The sequence below is a fragment of the Osmerus mordax genome, chromosome 27 (assembly GCF_038355195.1).
Source record: "Osmerus mordax isolate fOsmMor3 chromosome 27, fOsmMor3.pri, whole genome shotgun sequence".
Lineage (NCBI taxonomy): Eukaryota > Metazoa > Chordata > Actinopteri > Osmeriformes > Osmeridae > Osmerus > Osmerus mordax.
Genome location: NC_090076.1, coordinates 10,121,898 through 10,141,075, shown reverse-complemented (window position 1 = coordinate 10,141,075; position 19,178 = coordinate 10,121,898). Strand labels below are relative to the sequence as shown.

The 19,178-nt window shown below is 47.8% G+C and overlaps 3 protein-coding genes across 5 annotated transcripts in view; 2 read left to right on the top strand and 1 right to left on the bottom strand.

Moving 5' to 3' along the window:
- The first annotated feature begins 1,166 nt into the window (after positions 1 to 1,166).
- LOC136936774 (ras-specific guanine nucleotide-releasing factor RalGPS2-like) lies at positions 1,167 to 6,123 on the top strand. Its single transcript, XM_067230407.1, has 12 exons — positions 1,167 to 1,302; positions 1,418 to 1,508; positions 1,944 to 2,002; positions 2,331 to 2,469; positions 2,561 to 2,712; positions 2,808 to 2,862; positions 3,305 to 3,382; positions 4,102 to 4,207; positions 4,297 to 4,389; positions 4,836 to 4,941; positions 5,059 to 5,150; positions 5,838 to 6,123. Exons 1-12 carry the CDS (start codon positions 1,167 to 1,169, stop codon positions 5,865 to 5,867), a joined length of 1,137 nt encoding a protein of 378 aa, XP_067086508.1. The 3' UTR covers positions 5,868 to 6,123.
- Positions 6,124 to 9,118: 2,995 nt separating this feature from the next.
- LOC136936727 (alpha/beta hydrolase domain-containing protein 17A-like) lies at positions 9,119 to 12,523 on the top strand. Of its 3 annotated transcripts, none has more exons than XM_067230353.1 (5): positions 9,119 to 9,763; positions 10,066 to 10,389; positions 10,837 to 11,027; positions 11,239 to 11,418; positions 11,728 to 12,523. In XM_067230353.1, exons 2-5 carry the CDS (start codon positions 10,072 to 10,074, stop codon positions 11,948 to 11,950), a joined length of 912 nt encoding a protein of 303 aa, XP_067086454.1. In that variant the 5' UTR covers positions 9,119 to 9,763; positions 10,066 to 10,071; the 3' UTR covers positions 11,951 to 12,523. The 3 variants fall into 3 exon arrangements, with proteins under 3 accessions (XP_067086454.1, XP_067086453.1, XP_067086452.1); XM_067230352.1 differs by having other exon boundaries at positions 9,119 to 9,924; XM_067230351.1 differs by lacking the exon at positions 9,119 to 9,763 and having other exon boundaries at positions 9,985 to 10,385; positions 10,833 to 11,027.
- Positions 12,524 to 12,592: 69 nt separating this feature from the next.
- LOC136936633 (ral guanine nucleotide dissociation stimulator-like 1) overlaps positions 12,593 to 19,178 on the bottom strand; it is a 42,980-nt gene continuing 36,394 nt past the window's right edge. The window contains 2 exon segments of the mRNA XM_067230238.1: positions 12,593 to 13,415; positions 13,535 to 13,649. Coding sequence (XP_067086339.1) covers positions 13,234 to 13,415; positions 13,535 to 13,649 — 297 coding nt within the window. The 3' untranslated portion in view covers positions 12,593 to 13,233.

Here is a 19,178-nt window from a genome sequence, read left to right as displayed (position 1 = left end):
ACCCTCTGACATCACAAAGAAGGAAGAGGACTAACCCCTACAGACTTCTTATCCAATCAGAATCTGATCTCTGGTTTCCTGGTCGGACTGAAACACATGGAGACTCTTAGAGTGTAACTGGAGCACAAACCCTGCTGCTGGAGCACAGAACCTGCTGGAGCACAGACCCTGCTGGAGCACAGACCCTGCTGCTGGAGCACAGACCCTGCTGCTGGAGCACAGACCCTGCTGGAGCACAGACCCTGCTGCTGGAGCACAGACCCTGCTGCTGGAGCACAGACCCTGCTGGAGCACAGACCCTGCTGCTGGAGCACAGACCCTGCTGCTGGAGCACAGACCCTGCTGCTGGAGCACAGACCCTGCTGCTGGAGCACAGACCCTGCTGCTGGAGCACAGACCCTGCTGCTGGAGCACAGACCCTGCTGGAGCACAGACCCTGCTGGAGCACAGACCCTGCTGCTGGAGCACAGACCCTGCTGCTGGAGCACAGACCCTGCTGCTGGAGCACAGACCCTGCTGCTGGAGCACAGACCCTGCTGCTGGAGCACAGACCCTGCTGGAGCACAGACCCTGCTGGAGCACAGACCCTGCTGCTGGAGCACAGACCCTGCTGGAGCACAGACACTGCATCCAGACTCTGACCTGCAGGGGGAGGGGGGGGATCATGTTTACACACCATAATGAGCAGCCCCCCCCCCCCCCCCCCCCCCCCCCCGTCTCTCTCTCTCTGGTTTTGATCAGATGCTGGTGTTCTGTCTTGCAGGGAGAGGGGGGGGGTGAACTCAGCCACGCATACTTGATGTGTCTGGCTACATTACCCTGTCATGTTCCTTGTGCTGCTGTTCGGGAGGGAGGGAGGGAGGGAGGGAGGGAGGGAGGCTCAAAGATTGATGGTATGTGAGTCATTGTGTGGCGTTTACTCTGTAATGTTTCACACTGGAAACTCCTCGGAGAGGAGGGGCCCTTTCTGTCTGACTGGGTGTGAACTGTCTGTCTGCAGGAATGTACCTGTCTGACTGGGTGTGAACTGTCTGTCTGCAGGAATGTACCTGTCTGACTGGGTGTGAACTGTCTGTCTGCAGGAATGTACCTGTCTGACTGGGTGTGAACTGTCTGTCTGCAGGAATGTACCTGTCTGACTGGGTGTGAACTGTCTGTCTGCAGGAATGTACCTGTCGGACCTCACCTACATAGACTCGGCCTACCCCTCCACCGGCAGCATCCTGGAGAACGAGCAGAGGTCCAACCTGATGAACAACATCCTGCGCATCATCTCTGACCTGCAGAGGTCCTGCAGCTACGGTGAGACACTCACAACACACACACACACACAACATCCCAGGATCATCCCTGGAGGTGCTGGTCTCTCTGCTGGTCTCTCTGTTACAGCAGTGTTGTCTCTGCTGGTCTCTCTCAGATGTGGCTGTGCTGCCTCATGTCCAGAAGTACCTGAACTCAGTCCGCTACATCGAGGAGCTGCAGAAGTTTGTCGAGGACGACAACTACAAGTGAGTTCCTGGTTCCAGAGAAGAACCCTAACCCTAGACCATGTGGAGCTACTAGTGTGTTACTAGCATGTAGAGTGGAGTTACTGGCGTGTTACTAGCATGTAGAGTGGAGTTACTGGCGTGTTACTAGCATGTAGAGTGGAGTTACTGGCGTGTTACTAGCATGTAGAGTGGAGTTACTGGCGTGTTACTAGCATGTAGAGTGGAGTTACTAGCGTGTAGAGTGGAGTTACTAACTGGTTACTAGCATGTAGAGTGGAGTTACTAGCATGTAGAGTGGAGTTACTAGCGTGTTACTAGCATGTAGAGTGTAGTTACTAGCGTGTTACTAGCATGTAGAGAGGAGTTACTAGCGTGTTACTAGCATGTAGTGTGGAGTTACTAGCGTGTTACTAACATGTAGAGTGGAGTTACTAGTGTGTGTTCTGTGTTCAGGTTGTCGTTGAAGATTGAGCCAGCCAGTAGCACACCACGCCCCAGAGAAGACCTTGCAGGTACCCCCTCTCTCACTCTCTCGGTTTCTCCCTCTCTCTCTGTCTCTCTCCCCCCCTCTCTGTCTCTCCCTCTCTCTCTCGTTCTGTCTCTGTCCCTCTCTCTCGCTCTCCTTCTCTCTCTGTCTCTCTCTCTCTGTCTCTTTCTCTATGTCTCTCTGTCTGTCTGTCCCTCTCACTCTCCCTCTCTCTCTGTGTCTCTCTTTTTACATCCCTCTCCCTCCCTTTCTCTCTGTCTCTCTCTCTCCATCTTTCCATCTCTCCCTCACTCTCTCTATCTCTCTCTCACCCTTTCCATATCTTTATATTTTTCTCTCCTTCCCTCTTCCAGGCCAGGAGGGGTCGGCCTCTCCTCTCTGTGGCAGGAAGGGCGTCATCGTATCCGAGGCAACCAAGGCCCCCGCCACCCCCCCCTCCCCCAGGAACCTGCTGCCCTACGGCCACAGGAAGTGCCACAGCCTGGGATACAAGTGAGAGAGACCCCCTACAGACCCCTCTCCTCATTCCCAGTGTGCCCCCCCACTCTTCCTCCCCGGTGTGACCTTCCCCTTCCTCTCTCAGCTTCATCCAGAAGATGAACAGCGTGGAGTTCAAGAGCGCCACCTTCCCCAACGCCGGCTCTCGACACCTATTGGACGACAGCGTCATGGAGAGCCACGCCTCTGCCAGAGGACAGGCCGAGACCTCCACTCTGAGCAGCGGCATCTCACTGGGTCAGCACACACTCTCTCTCTCACACACACACACACACACAGATGGCATCTCTAACTGTGTGTGTGTGTGTGTGTGTGTGTGTGTGTGTGTGTAGGGAGCAGTGAAGGATCAGAGCTCAGTGAAGAGATGTCCTGGCCAGTCTTTGAGAGGTAGGTGGACACACACACACAAGCACACACACACACATCCCAGCATCACGTCAGTGTGTGTTGGACCAGGACCGGGTCAGTGTGTCCTTGCAGCTGGTTCCTCCTCCCCCGTTCCCTCTCCTCCTCCCTCTTCTATCCTCTCAGTGCTGCACGTGGATCACTCCCATCCTCAACACCTAGCAGTATATATCCCCCTCTCGCTCTGAACCCCCCCACTCTCTCCCTCCCTCCAGTGATTCCACCAGTATTTTTCATGGTGGAACTCACCAAATCAATGTGCCAAAAATACATCACCCAATGTCGTCTCTGTCCCAGAAAGAAACCTCAGCATCACCACCCAGCGCTCCAATCCCTTTATCTGAACCTGTTTAACCACCAATCAGAGCTCCCCTCCTACTGGTCCAGGTATGGTCTCACCTGACCTGCCTGTGTCCTATCACAGGACTCGCCTCTATCACTCCCTGGGCCCTGTGACTCGCGCCGCCCGCATCCCCTACAGAGGAGCCCTGCGGTCCTGCAGGTACATCCTCCACCTGCCCCCTCTACCTGCCTCCCTTTACCTGCCCCCATATACCTGCCCCCTCCAAAGGCCTTTGTGCCTGGGCCACTGTGTGTGTGTGGTGGTGGTGGGGTGTGTTAGAGCCCGACCGATTTATCGGCCGGCCGATATTATCGGACGATGTATCGGCATTTATAATGGCTGATTAAAAAATATATTTTTTTATTATTTGTTATTATGCCTTCACAATACAAACAAACAAGGTACAAAATCAAGGCTCATAATGGCAGATAAATTAATAATAAAAAATATTTAAAAAACAGACGAAACACCCTTCGACCATGTTATGAGTGTTGGCGTTGCATATTTTGTCCACCAGAGGGCACTCTACAACGTCCCTGTTGGCAATACCCGTGTTTAGAACGCCACAAACCCTACAACCAGCTGATCCAGCCAGAGTCAGGCAGAGTGTTAAGGAAATCTGTCTGTTTTGTCACACGTTTTTTTTATATATACTGTATATATATCGGCCGATATATCAGATTTTTAAATCACCAAATATTTGTATCGGTATCGGCCTTAAAAATCCTTTATCGGTCGGGCTCTAGTGTGTGTGTTATGGTGGTGTTTGGTGGAGGCTCTCTGCAGTGTCATCATCACCAGACTCCTCTTCCCCTCGGCTGTGTGGGTGCGTGTGTGTGGGTGCGTGTGTGTGGGTGCGTGCGTGCGTGTGTTCTCAGCTCTGCAGATTCGGAGGAGCTGGCGGTGCACCTGTACCCTGGAGCGGTGACCCTGCAGGGGGTCCTGAGACGCAAGACCCTGCTGAGGGAGGGCAGGAAGCCCACGGTACACACACACAACGCCGTGACACACACACACAATGCCGTGACACACATACCCCAGTGTATTGTAGCTGAGTGTGTGAGTGTGTGTAGGTGTCCTCCTGGACCAAGTACTGGATGGCTCTGTGTGGATCTCAGCTCTACTACTACAACGCCAAGTCTCTCAAGGCCAGTGAGAGGAAGCATGTGAGTCCTCACACACACACTCACACACATGAGGGCAGGAGGGCTGGAGAGAGGGTAAGGGGCGGGGCTAGTGTGGTGGCGGAGACACATGGAAGCACTCATTGGATAATGAGCTATGACATCATCGTGGCCCTGTACAAGAGAGTAATGGAAACATTGTGTTTGTTTCTCTCCCTCTCTCCCTCCCTCTCTCTCCCTCCCCCCACCCTCTCTCTCCCTCCCCACCCTCTCTCCCTCCCCACCCTCTCTCCCCCCCTCCCTCTCTCTCCCTCCCCACTCTCTCTCCCTCTCTCTCCTTCCCCACCCTCTCTCTCCCTCCCCCCACCCTCTCCCTCCCCCCACCCTCTCTCTCCCTCTCCCTCCCCACCCTCTCTCCCCCCCTCCCTCTCTCCCTCCCTCTCTCTCTCTCCCCACCCTCTCCCCCCCCTCCCCCTCTCTCTCTCCAGTTCAAGTCCTCCTGCAGTAAGAGTGTGTGTGTTGTAGGTCTGATGGCCATGATGGCCGACGACCCTGAGCACCCTGACGTCTTCCTGCTCACGGACTCCGAGCACGGTGAGGCCCTGACCCCCGACCCCCGACCATAACCCTCACCTTGACCTTGACACATACCGACTCTTATCTGCCTGCCTGTCTGGCTGTCTTCTAAAGATGTAAATGTGTGTTTCCTAGGTAACAGCTACAAGTACCAGGCAGGTAACAAAGCCAACGCTCAGCTGTGGTTTAAACACCTCAGCGCTGCCTGCCAGAGCAACACACAGCAGGTACACACACACACACACACACACAGCAGGTACACACACACACACACACACAGCCACACACAGCAGGTACACACACACACACACACACAGCAGGTACACACACACACACACACACACACACACACAGCAGGTACACACACACACACACACACACACACAGCAGGTACACACACACACACACACACACACAGCAGGTACACACACACACACACACACAGCCACACACAGCAGGTACACACACACACACACACACACACAGCAGGTACACACACACACACACACACACAGCAGGTACACACACACACACACACACACACACACACACAGCAGGTACACACACACACACACACAGCCACACACAGCAGGTACACACACACACACACAGCCACACACAGCAGGTACACACACACACACACACAGCCACACACAGCAGGTACACACACACACACACACAGCCACACACAGCAGGTACACACACACACACACACAGCCACACACAGCAGGTACACACACACACACACAGCCACACACAGCAGGTACACACACACACACTTACAGCCACACACAGCAGGTACACACACACACACTTACAGCCACACACAGCAGGTACACACACACACACACTTACAGCCACACACTCTCAGACCCCCCCAGTGCCATAGTGATACTGGTGTGTCTGTGTCCTAGGTCCCAGCCAATCTGATGTCCTTTGAGTGATGGAAGAGGAAAGGAGAATAGGAGACGAGACGAGAGGAGACGAGAGGAGACGAGACAAGAGGAGAGGAGGAGAGACTCAGATTAGAGCTATCACTGCCATGAGCTTAACCTCTGAACTCTGACCCCAAGCTCACTGCAGCCCCACCTCTGCCTTAATGACACGACCCCTGTGTGCGTGTGTGTGTGTGTGTGTGTGTGTGTGTGTGTGAATATAGACTACTGAACTAGGATCTGCACCACTATGTCTCCTCTCCCTCTGCCCCTCTCTCTCCTCTCCCCCCCCCCCTCTCTCTCCTCTCCCTCTCCCCCTCTCCTCTCCCTCCCTCCCCCCTCTCTCTCCCTCTCTCTCTTCTCCCTCCTCTCTTCTCATGAATGGACATAAAGGATATTTTCCTGTATTTGTTTTGTTGATTTCCACATCCTAGCCTTTAGAAGGCTTTTTGGCCTATCATGGGCTACACACACTCACTCACACACACTCACTCTCACACACACACACACACACACACACAGTGAGAATATGTAAACATCCACACAGAAAGCACTGGACAAACCCAGTGTGTCTAGTTTCAACTCACGCTTCATTAACCTTGTTTCTTGTTCACATGCATTCACACACACACATACACACACACACAATATTAACACTAACCCTGAGGGCTCCTGCAGGAACACACCTCTCACCTCAACAGGGCTCAAACACCCCTTGCTGTGTGTGTGTGTGTGTGTGTGAGAGGGGGGGGGGGGTCATGTCAAGGCTGCGTGCTAGTCCTCATTATGACTGTTTTCTTTATATTCTCCCTCCGTCATCTGTGAGACATGGTTTGGAGTCAGGAACCTTTTTCACTGAACTAAACACACTCTCACACACACACATTCTGTTACACTAAAGACTTGTCTGTTTGATCTTCCTGGTGTTGCTTCACTGTGGGTGGAGCTGTGTCTCTCCTGGGGTTGTCTGGAGACAAACACACACACACACCCTCACACACACACCCTCCTCTCTGGCCACATGTGTCCTGTACTTCAGGCTTAGTGGACGGTTATGGGAGGAGGGATGCTCAGTGTTACCGTGGGAACGACGTGCACATGCAGTGTTTTAACCGTCAGTTAGGTTTCTGAGCCAGACTGGAGCTGGTCGTTTCTGTCCCTTATCGGAACATTTTGTAGCTTTTAATTTACCTTTTTGGGAGTTTGTTCATGTTTGTGTAGTTTCATGTTTGTGTTGTTGGCGTGTTTCGTGTTGTGAGGTAATAGGAAGCAGCAGGGCGCCCCCTGCTGGTCACAGCCTCTCCCTGCTCCTCACCACTCACATGGCTGTGTTCCCTGGGAGAGAGACAGTGTGTCTAAACGTGATGATCTAGCAGAGGACATGGGGTGGGCAGGTGTAAAGGTGAGGAGGGCAGGTGTAAAGGTGAGGAGGGCAGGTGTAAAGGTGGGGTGGGCAGGTGTAAAGGTGGGGTGGGCAGGTGTAAAGGTGAGGAGGGCAGGTGTAAAGGTGAGGAGGGCAGGTGTAAAGGTGAGGAGGGCAGGTGTAAAGGTGGGGTGGGCAGGTGTAAAGGTGAGGAGGGCAGGTGTAAAGGTGGGGTGGGCAGGTGTAAAGGTGAGGAGGAGGATGAGAGGAGAGACTAGACAGGAGAGATGGACTATCATGCCAAAGGTGAGAGACCAGTTTAACCCTTGTCTTTAACATCAGGGTGCTACAGGGTGCCCCCCACCCCTACTGGATGCCCCCCACCCCTACAGGGTGCCCCCCACCCCTACAGGGTGCCCCCCACCCCTACAAGGTGCCCCCCACCCCTACTGGGTGCCCCCCACCCCTACTGGGTGCCCCCCACCCCTACAAGGTGCCCCCTACCCATACAGAGTGCCCCCCACCCCTACAGACATACCTGAGAGAGCAGCTGGAACCAGGACAGGAGAACAGATGATCATAGATAAATATGCTTCCTTGTGAAAGTGTCAAATACAAGTCTTGACCATTTGACTCTACAGGACTGTATAACATGACCCTGTGATCTGCATCACTCCTAACTGTGGGAGGACGGTTTGTGTCTTGATATCTGAAAGTGAGAACAGCTTTTTTGTTGTTAGATTCCTTCACCACACGAGTTTACACACACACGTCTGTGACTATGTACAAGATGCACAACCTGCTCTGTGTATGCAGTGAGTGAAGTTGCTTTAAGTTTGTTTTAATTGTATTTTCCTGATGTCCTTGAGGTGGAGTGAGGCAGGGCGCTGTGGTGATTGGACGAGGGCAGGGGGTGGGGGCGGGGTTAATGAATTGATCTCTCAGCTGTTCTGGTGTGTAAGAGGGGGCCATACCCTCTCTCTGTCACCCTGTGTATGTTTGTGTGTGTGTCAGTCAGTCAAAAACAGGGTGTTCCCCCCCCATGTCATGTTACCCGACTTTGCACTATGACCTCTGATGTGAGTGACGTGCGTCGGGATTCGAGCCAGACAACCAATAAACACGCAGACCTTTTTTACTCCAATCAACTGCTTCATTACCATCTGTCCATCCGCGAGCTGCGATTTGAATGTTTGTTGACAGTGGGATCATGTCTGCCGTTGGGCGGCGTGTGTCCCTGTGAGTTGCGTGTATGATTGCTTGTGTCTTATGCTAGTGTATGTTCACTTCAGGTTGACCAACTGATACAAATTAATATTCAATATTTCCTACTGAAATAAAACTTTAATTCTTTAACTTGTATTGTGTCATTCATAGTTTTGTATAAATGACAACAGCGCCATCTGGTGATGCCGGCGCGCGTGATCTTGGCACAGGCTACCAGCATAGAAACTACGAGAGCTAACGCGGCCAATTTAGTGATCCGATCGCACATCGCTTTGGATTAATGTATTCTGCGTGGAAAAAAAACACCAGAGAGCAGAGGGCGACGTAACATCGGAGTAACCAGGGTAACGGATCTAAAGAGGAAATATCTGATCTTTTCAGCGGGTCAAGTTTTTCGAAATAAAGGAACCCTAAAAACGGTTTAAATTATCTTTAAATATAGATAGCGTAGATATCTGCTTGCCAAACGATGTATTTTATGTCAAATACATGTTAAAATCTGCTTGCAAAGATGGTACAAACGAAGTCAAGTTATTTTCTTTTATATTTTAGGTGACGTCTTTATTTTGAAAACAGCGGCAATAAATTGTGACCCGGAAGTAATCCAGTGTTGTATACAAAACAGATTAAAAAAAAATAGGACCGTCTACCCGTAGATTAACATGGATGACAGCAGCTAGCTACCAAGTTATCTGTAACGTTGGACCGTCAAAACATTTAAGTACAATAGACACGCTTTACACGCTTTTTGGGGTTTTCAAAGCTACTTTAAAATAAGTGCCTCGCGTCTTTGCGAGTCAGGATCTGGATCACACAGCTAGCTAGCTATTAGCTACCCGGACCAGCTGATTTCCGCAGCTGAACTCGCGCTAGTTCAGGGCGTTGAGTTGGTCTGTTTAACTTGAAGAATTTATTGATGTGAGGTTGTGTTTCCATGCTGTCAGAGATGTTTTATATAACTCGCTGCGGATGAGACGTTATTCGAGCCCTCCATTATTATGGAAATGTCACTATCCAACTCCAGCGACTGGGTTTGGTAAACAGACGGTTTGCTAAATACAGTAGATAAGGATTGCAAGTCATCAGATCAGCGAACTTCAGAGAAAAGCTTCAGTGAAGAGTCATCCGGCTCTCCCCACCGATCATCTAACCATACGAACCTCACGACAACAGCCCAGTGACACGAAGTTTGAACTGAAAACATGGATTTCAATAAGGGGACTTCAATACTCACGTCAAATAATCTACTTCTCGTTCAGTGTAAATAGCAGTTTTTTGTCCTCCGACTGGCTTCGACTCTGTTCAACTAAAAAGGGTGAGCCAGTCGAGTTTTAGCCCCTTTGTTTTGGATTTGAGTTGCGGTTGTGCAAATGTAGCCTAGTTTACTCCCGGCGCAGAATCATTTGCTTATTGTCGCTGCGAATTCAGTTTTCGTTTATAGTACTTTTTTATAATCAATACTCAACTCTGAGCAAGGTACGTTCAACAGGGGGATTTATGATCTTGTGTGACGTTAATGTGTTTGTAAGGCTACAGATTAGTTCATTGTTTGTGTTGAACATCGTGGATCAATCTAATTTCTACGTCGTCGTCCCCCTCCCCTCTCCTCTCCCCCAGGGAACCATGAACTGCCTGTCCTTTAGCGAGCTATGCTGCCTCTTCTGCTGCCCGCCCTGTCCCGGCCGCATTGCCGCCAAGCTTGCCTTCCTGCCCCCAGAGCCCACCTACTCCCTGCTCCCAGACCCGGAGGCCCCCCCCAGCGCCAGGCCCCGGGGGGCTGGGGGTCCGGGGGAGGGCCGCTGGAAGCTGCAGCTTTCAGAGAGAGCAGAGTTCCAGTACTCCCAGAGAGAGCTGGACACCACAGACGTGTTCCTCATGCGCTCCTCCAGAGGGAACCAGGTCTGCTGCATGTACATCCGCTGTGCCCCCAACGCCAGGTACCTACACGTGACGCCCGTGTGCACACACACGTGTGTGTGTGTGTGACCAGTGTAGTTGGGTTTGGTGGGACAGAGAGCAGACAGACTCTGGCTGTCAGACATCCTGTTCCCTTTTCCTCTCCTCCCCCTCCTCTTCTCCCCCTCATCTGCTCCCCCTCTCCATCTGCCCTCTGTCTGTTTTCCATACATCCTGTTTCCTTCACTTCCTGAACCTACTTCCTCATCACAAGACTCAGAACTTCCTGCTCTCCTGCCTGACCCCAGCTGCCCTACTGCTGCCTGCTCTGCTTTTCTTTCTGTCTGTGTGTGTGTCTGTGTCTGTGTGTGTATGTGAGAGAGAGAGAAAGACATACACACACACACACAGAGACAGAAAGAGTCCTGCTACCTACAGCAGAGCAGATGGATCCAGTGCATGCTCAGCCTGTCTGTCCCATCCTGCAGGTACACAGTCCTGTTCTCTCACGGGAACGCTGTGGACCTGGGTCAGATGAGCAGCTTCTACCTGGGCCTGGGCTCCAGGATCAACTGCAACATTTTCTCCTATGACTACTCCGGCTACGGCGCCAGCAGCGGGAAGCCGTCCGAGAAGAACCTGTACGCTGACATAGACACTGCCTGGCACGCCCTGCGCACACGGTGACTACAACCCCCACAATGCACCAGGGGAGGGGGTGAGGCCGGGAGGGAGGATGTGTGTGTGAGAAATAGAGAGAGAGTTAGATATGTGTGTGTGTGTGTGTGAGAGAGAGTTAAAAGTTTCTGTGTGTGTGTGAGAGAGAGTTAAAGGTGTGTGTGTGTGAGAGAGAGTTAAAGGTGTGTGTCTAACCGTGTGCCCCCTGATGTCCAGGTATGGCATCAGTCCAGAGAGCGTCATCCTGTACGGTCAGAGCATCGGCACGGTGCCCACGGTAGACCTGGCGTCCCGCTACGAGTGTGCTGCCGTCATCCTGCACTCGGCCCTCACCTCCGGCATGAGGGTGGCCTTCCCCGAAACCAGCAAGACCTACTGCTTTGACGCCTTCCCCAAGTCAGTGCTGCACACACACACACTCATATAGCATACGTACGCACTCTCAAGCACTCACACAAACACACTCTTAAAAATACTCTCTTACATAAACAACCACACACACACACACAGCCGGCAAACATTCAAAATGATAACCTCTCCCATGTTATATCTCCCAGAGTACAATGATAACATCTCCCATGTTATATCTCCCCCCAGTATAATGATAACCTCTCCCATGTTATCTCCCCCCAGTATAATGATAACCTCTCCCATGTTATCTCCCCCCAGTATAATGATAACCTCTCCCATGTTATCTCCCCCCAGTATAGAGAAGGTCTCCAGGATCCCCTCCCCCGTCCTCATCATCCACGGGACGGAGGACGAGGTCATCGACTTTTCCCACGGCCTGGCGCTGTATGAGCGCTGCCCCTCTGCCGTGGAGCCGCTCTGGGTGGAGGGGGCGGGGCACAACGACATTGAGCTCTACAGCCAGTACCTGGAGCGCCTGAGACGCTTCATAGGACAAGAGCTGGGCCAACACACCTAGGGGTCTCTCTCTGTCTCTGTCTCTCTCTCTGTCTCTCTCTCTGTCTCTCCCTGTCTCTCCCTGTCTCTCCCTGTCTCTCCCTGTCTCTCCCTGTCTCTCTCTGTCTCTCTCCCTCTCTGGTATGTGTTGTACAGACAGCTGATAAGTAGCTAACTGACCTGTGAGGTGAATTATGGGCTGGATATCATGTTAATCATGTGGCCGTAGCAACCAAAACAAGGAAGGCCCTGTGTTCTGATTCCTTCAGACCCCCCCCCCCCCCCTCCTCCAGACTTTCGTTCTACGTTGTCTTCAGACATCTGTGTTTTTTTTGTTTAATTTGATCCAGTTATGAATTATTATTGAATTGTTGTGAACTTCCTCTTTTTAGTTTTTTTCCAAGAATGTACAAATATATTAGAAAATAAAGTCATAAATTGATAAAACATGGTTCCCTGTTGTGTTATAATGCATTCATTACTTAAGTAGATTTTCCTGGTATCACTTCACAATTTTTTGGACAACTTTTTTAATAACTGGCATTATAACTGCCATCTCTGGTATTGATCAAGTGATCTTATTGCCAATTACAATTGCCAGTTTTTGCAAATGAGTGTTTATAGTGTCATTTAAACTAGTTTGTCATTTACACCACACCACAAACGAGGGAAGTTGTTTTATTGTCCTACATCATCTCCATTCACATTCTCATTTAAAAACATTTACTAATGACATCAATACAAAAGAACATAAAACATGTACATGAGGGGAGGTGCCCCATTAGGAGGGGCCTATTTAGTCTTGAGCCAATCAGAAAGCTTCGTCACGCAGCTCGCAGTAGGAGGGGCATGCAGGAGGAACATGACATCACAGTGCCTGTCTGTTATTAATGCCATCAGAATACTGACGAGGGAGTCAATTCGTAATCGATTAATGAAGGCTACAGGATTGGCCAGTCAGATGCAGTCCCCGGCCACCTCCCTCTCTGATTGGACACATATACAGCTGGAGAAGAGGGGAGTAGTTAACGTTGACGAAAGGGAGTTTGGTAGAATATTGTTAAGTCGGGAGGTTCTGCTGGTGGTGGAGAGACCAGCAGGGGGCGCCCTGCAGTCACACCAGCTCCCCCCAGCTCTGTCTGGGGGGTCACAGTGGTGGGTCCAGGGGGAGCGAGGTGGGGGGGAGATGGAGGGGAGAGAGGGGCGGTCGGGGGTCATAGGGTGACCTTGCTGAGGCGCTGTGATGGGCTGGAGCGCTGCTGGTCACAGGGTGACCTTGCTGAGGCGCTGTGATAGGCTGGCTGGTCACAGGGTGACCTTGCTGAGGCGCTGTGATAGGCTGGAGCGCTGCTGGGCACGGGGGAGGGTGGAGCGACATCTCATCTGAACTGGACGCGACGACGAGCCACGCCCACGCAACAGGAAGTCAAAGTTAACAGACGTGTTCATGGCGTAGAACACGTTAGCGTTGTCTGGGATCACCAGCTCTAAGAAGGGAAAGAAAGAGAGATTATTTTAACACGGTCTGTGTGTGTATATAGAAGTGAGTGTGTATACTGTATATAAGTGTGTGTGTGTGTGTGTGTGTAAAGAAGTGTGTGTGTACCTCTCTCCTCAGATATGACCTGGACCAGCTCGTATCCTTCCTCTGCCTCCACCTCCAGATTGTGCTTGGCTATCGCCCTGGCAACCACAGCTGGAGTCTTATCCTGACTGGTCAGCTGGTGGGGGGGCGGGGACAACAATGGACATAGATTGGTCAACTCTACTGTCACTCACCCTCCCTCACATACACACCCACATGCTACAGATGTGCAAGCATCCCACCAGAGATGGGAAGGGGTTAGTATGTGTGTTCTGGAAGAAATGACCAGACGGGCTTAGTATGTGTGTTCTGGAAGAAATGACCAGACGGGCTTAGTATGTGTGTTCTGGAAGAAATGACCAAAGGGGTTAGCCTGTGTGTTTTGGGGGAAATTAGCAAAGGGGTTAGCATGTGTGTTTTGGGGGAAATTAACAAAGGGGTTAGTATGTGTGTTCTGGGTGAAATGACCAAAGGGGTTAGCATGTGTGTTCTGGATGAAATGACCAAAGGGGTTAGCATGTGTGTTCTGGAAGAAATGACCAGACGGGCTTAGTATGTGTGTTTTGGGTGAAATTAGCAAAGGGGTTAGTATGTGTGTTTTGGGTGAAATGACCAAAGGGGTTAGTATGTGTGTTTTGGATGAAATTAGCAAAGGGGTTAGCATGTGTGTTTTGGATGAAATGACCAAAGGGGTTAGCATGTGTGTTTTGGATGAAATGACCAAAGGGGTTAGCATGTGTGTTTTGGATGCAATGACCAAAGGGGTTAGTATGTGTGTTTTGGATGAAATGACCAAAGGGGTTAGTATGTGTGTTTTGGATGAAATGACCAAAGGGGTTAGCATGTGTGTTTTGGGGGAAATTAGCAAAGGGGTTAGCATGTGTGTTTTGGATGAAATGACCAAAGGGGTTAGCATGTGTGTTTTGGGGGAAATTTGCAAAGGGGTGAGTATGTGTGTTCTTGGTGAAATTAGCAAAGGGGTTAGTATGTGTGTTTTGGGGGAAATTAACAAAGGGGTTAGTATGTGTGTTTTGGGTGAAATTAGCAAAGGGGTTAGTATGTGTTTTTTGGGTTAAATGACCAAAGGGGTTGGTATGTGTGTTTTGGATGAAATTAGCAAAGGGGTTAATATGTGTGTTTTGGAAAAAAATGGCAAAGGGGAATTAACAAAGGGGTTAGTATGTGTGTTTTTTAATGAAATTAGCAAAGGGGTTAGTATGTGTGTTTTGGGTGAAATTAACAAAGGGGTTAGTATGTGTTTTGGATGAAATTACTAAAGGGGTTAGTATGTGTGTTTTGGATGCAATGACCAAAGGGGTTAGTATGTGTGTTTTGGATTAAATTAGCAAAGGGGTTAGTTTGTGTGTTTTGGGGGAAATTAACAAAGCGGTAAGTATGTGTGTTTTTTAATGAAATTACCAAAGGGTTAGTATGTTTTTTTTGGGATGGAATTAGCAAAGGGGTTAGTATGTGTGTTTTGGATGAAATTAGCAAAGGAGTTAGTATGTGTTTTTTGGGTGAAATGACCAAAGGGGTTAGTATGTGTGTTTTGAATGAAATTAGCAAAGGGGTTAGTATGTGTTTTTTGGGTGAAATGACCAAAGGGGTTAGTATGTGTGTTTTGGGTGAAATTAGCAAAGGGGTTAGTATGTGTGTTTTGGGGGAAATTAACAAAGGGGTTAGTATGTGTTTTTTGGGTGAAATTAGCAAAGGGGTTAGTATGTGTGTTTTGGGGGAAATTAACAAAGGGGTTAGTATGTGTTTTTTGGGTGAAATGACCAAAGGGGTTAGTCTGTGTGTTTTGGATGAAATTAGCAAAGGGGTTAGTATGTGTGCTTTGGGGTTAATATGTGTGTTTTGGGAAAAAAATGGCAAAGGGGAAATTAACAAAGGGGTTAGTATGTGTGTTTTTTAATGAAATTACCAAAGGGTTAGTATGTGTGTTTTGGGTGAAATGACCAAAGGGGTTAGTATGTGTGTTTTGGGTGAAATGACCAAAGGGGTTAGTATGTGTGTTTTGGGTGAAATTAGCAAAGGGGTTAGTATGTGTGTTTTGGGGGAAATTAACAAAGGGGTTACCATGTGTGTTTTAGATTAAATTAGCAAAGGTGTTAGTATGTGTGTTTTGGATGAAATGACCAAAGGGGTTAGTATGTGTGTTTTGGGTGAAATGACCAAAGGGGTTAGTATGTGTGTTTTGGGGGAAAATAACAAAGGGGTAAGTATGTGTGTTTTGGGTGAAATGACCAAAGGGGTTAGTATGTGTGTTTTGGATGAAATTAGCAAAGGGGTTAGTCTGTGTGTTTTGGATGAAATAAGCAAAGGGGTTAGTATGTGTGTTTTGGGTGAAATGACCAAAGGGGTTAGTATGTGTGTTTTGGATGAAATTAGCAAAGGGGTTAATATGTGTGTTTTGGAAAAAAAATGGCAAAGGGGAAATTAGCAAAGGGGTTAGTCTGTGTGTTTTGGATGAAATTAGCAAAGGGGTTAATATGTGTGTTTTGGGAAAAAATGGCAAAGGGGAATTAACAAAGGGGTTAGTATGTGTGTTTTTTAATGAAATTACCAAAGGGTTAGTATGTGTGTTTTGGGTGAAATGACCAAAGGGGTTAGTATGTGTGTTTTGGGTGAAATGACCAAAGGGGTTAGTCTGTGTGTTTTGGATGAAATTAGCAAAGGGGTTAGTATGTGTGCTTTGGGGTTAATATGTGTGTTTTGGGAAAAAAATGGCAAAGGGGAAATTAACAAAGGGGTTAGTATGTGTGTTTTTTAATGAAATTACCAAAGGGTTAGTATGTGTGTTTTGGGTGAAATGACCAAAGGGGTTAGTATGTGTGTTTTGGGTGAAATGACCAAAGGGGTTAGTATGTGTGTTTTGGGTGAAATTAGCAAAGGGGTTAGTATGTGTGTTTTGGGGGAAATTAACAAAGGGGTTACCATGTGTGTTTTAGATTAAATTAGCAAAGGTGTTAGTATGTGTGTTTTGGATGAAATGACCAAAGGGGTTAGTATGTGTGTTTTGGGTGAAATGACCAAAGGGGTTAGTATGTGTGTTTTGGGGGAAATTAACAAAGGGGTAAGTATGTGTGTTTTGGGTGAAATGACCAAAGGGGTTAGTATGTGTGTTTTGGATGAAATTAGCAAAGGGGTTAGTCTGTGTGTTTTGGATGAAATAAGCAAAGGGGTTAGTATGTGTGTTTTGGGTGAAATGACCAAAGGGGTTAGTATGTGTGTTTTGGATGAAATTAGCAAAGGGGTTAATATGTGTGTTTTGGAAAAAAAATGGCAAAGGGGAAATTAGCAAAGGGGTTAGTCTGTGTGTTTTGGATGAAATTAGCAAAGGGGTTAATATGTGTGTTTTGGGAAAAAATGGCAAAGGGGAATTAACAAAGGGGTTAGTATGTGTGTTTTTTAATGAAATTACCAAAGGGTTAGTATGTGTGTTTTGGGTGAAATGACCAAAGGGGTTAGTATGTGTGTTTTGGGTGAAATGACCAAAGGGGTTAGTATGTGTGTTTTGGGTGAAATTAGCAAAGGGGTTAGTATGTGTGTTTTGGATGAAATTAGCAAAGGGGTTAGTATGTGTTTTGGATGAAATTAGCAAATGGGTGTTTTGGGGGAAATTAACAAAGGGGTTAGTATGTGTTTTGGATGAAATTACTAAAGGGGTTAGTATGTGTGTTTTTTCGATGAAATTAGCAAAGGGGTTAGTATGTGTGTTTTAGATTAAATTAGCAAAGGGGTTAGTATGTGTGTTTTGGATGAAATGACCAAAGGGGTTAGTATGTGTGTTTTGGGTGAAATTAGCAAAGGGGTTAGCATGTGTGTTTTGGATGAAATTACCAAAGGGGAAATTACCAAAGGGGTTAGTATGTGTGTTTTGGGGGAAATTAACAAAGCGGTAAGTATGTGTGTTTTTTAATGAAATTACCAAAGGGTTAGTATGTTTTTTTGGGGATGGAATTAGCAAAGGGGTTAGTATGTGTTTTTTGGATGAAATTACCAAAGGGGTTAGTATGTGTGTTTTGGGTGAAATTAGCAAAGGGGTTAGTATGTGTTTTTTGGATGAAATTACCAAAGGGGTTAGTATGTGTGTTTTGGGTGAAATTAGCAAAGGGGTTAGTATGTGTGTTTTGGATGCAATGACCAAAGGGGTTAGTATGTGTGTTTTGGGTGAAATTAACAAAGGGGTAAGTATGTGTGTTTTGGATGAAATTAGCAAAGGGGTTAGTATGTGTTTTTTGGAAGAAATTACCAAAGGGGTTAGTATGTGTGTTTTGGGTGAAATTAGCAAAGGGGTTAGTATGTGTGTTTTGGATGCAATGACCAAAGGGGTTAGTATGTGTGTTTTGGGTGAAATTAACAAAGGGGTAAGTATGTGTGTTTTGGGTGAAATTAGCAAAGGGGTTAGTATGTGTGTTTTGGATGAAATTAGCAAAGGGGTTAGTATGTGTTTTGGATGAAATTAGCAAATGGGTTAGTATGTGCGTTTTGGGGGAAATTAGCAAAGGGGTTAGTATGTGTGTTTTTTATGAAATTAGCAAATGGGTTAGTATGTGTTTTTTGGATGAAATTACCAAAGGGTTAGTATGTGTGTTTTGGGTGAAATGACCAAAGGGGTTAGTATGTGTGTTTTGGGTGAAATGACCAAAGGGGTTAGTATGTGTGTTTTGGATGAAATTAGCAAAGGGGTTAGTATGTGTGCTTTGGGTGAAATGACCAAAGGGGTTAGTATGTGTGTTTTGGATGAAATTAGCAAAGGGGTTAATATGTGTTTTGGATGAAATTACTAAAGGGGTTAGTATGTGTGTTTTGGATGCAATGAGCAAAGGGGTTAGTATGTGTGTTTTGGATTAAATTAGCAAAGGGGTTAGTTTGTGTGTTTTGGGGGAAATTAACAAAGCGGTAAGTATGTGTGTTTTTTAATGAAATTACCAAAGGGTTAGTATGTTTTTTTTTGGATGGAATTAGCAAAGGGGTTAGTATGTGTGTTTTGGATGAAATTAGCAAAGGAGTTAGTATGTGTTTTTTGGATGAAATTACCAAAGGGGTTAGTATGTGTGTTTTGGGTGAAATGACCAAAGGGGTTAGTATGTGTGTTTTGGGTGAAATGACCAAAGGGGTTACTATGTGTGTTTTGGGTGAAATGACCAAAGGGGTTAGCATGGGTGTTTTGGGTGAAATGACCAAAGGGGTTAGTATGTGTGTTTTGGATGAAATTAGCAAAGGGGTTAATATGTGTGTTTTGGGAAAAAAATGGCAAAGGGGAAATTAACAAAGGGGTTAGTATGTGTGTTTTTTAATGAAATTACCAAAGGGTTAGTATGTGTGTTTTGGGTGAAATGACCAAAGGGGTTAGTATGTGTGTTTTGGGTGAAATGACCAAAGGGGTTAGTATGTGTGTTTTGGGTGAAATTAGCAAAGGGGTTAGTATGTGTGTTTTGGATGAAATGACCAAAGGGGTTAGTATGTGTGTTTTGGGTGAAATTAACAAAGGGGTTAGCATGTGTGTTTTGGATGAAATTACCAAAGGGGAAATTACCAAAGGGGTTAGTATGTGTGTTTTGGGGGAAATTAACAAAGGGGTAAGTATGTGTGTTTTGGATGAAATTAGCAAAGGGGTTAGTATGTGTGTTTTGGGGGAAATTAACAAAGCGGTAAGTAT

Coding starts and splice junctions, on each gene's coding strand:
- LOC136936774 (XM_067230407.1), top strand. CDS start 1,167: ATGTACCTGTCGGACCTCACCTACATAGACTCGGCCTACCCCTCCACC. Junction 1,303..1,417: donor GCAGAGGTCCTGCAGCTACG/GTGAGACACTCA, acceptor GGTCTCTCTCAG/ATGTGGCTGTGCTGCCTCAT. Junction 3,383..4,101: donor GGAGCCCTGCGGTCCTGCAG/GTACATCCTCCA, acceptor GTGTGTTCTCAG/CTCTGCAGATTCGGAGGAGC.
- LOC136936727 (XM_067230353.1), top strand. CDS start 10,072: ATGAACTGCCTGTCCTTTAGCGAGCTATGCTGCCTCTTCTGCTGCCCG. Junction 10,390..10,836: donor GTGCCCCCAACGCCAGGTAC/CTACACGTGACG, acceptor TCCTGCAGGTAC/ACAGTCCTGTTCTCTCACGG. Junction 11,028..11,238: donor TGGCACGCCCTGCGCACACG/GTGACTACAACC, acceptor CCTGATGTCCAG/GTATGGCATCAGTCCAGAGA.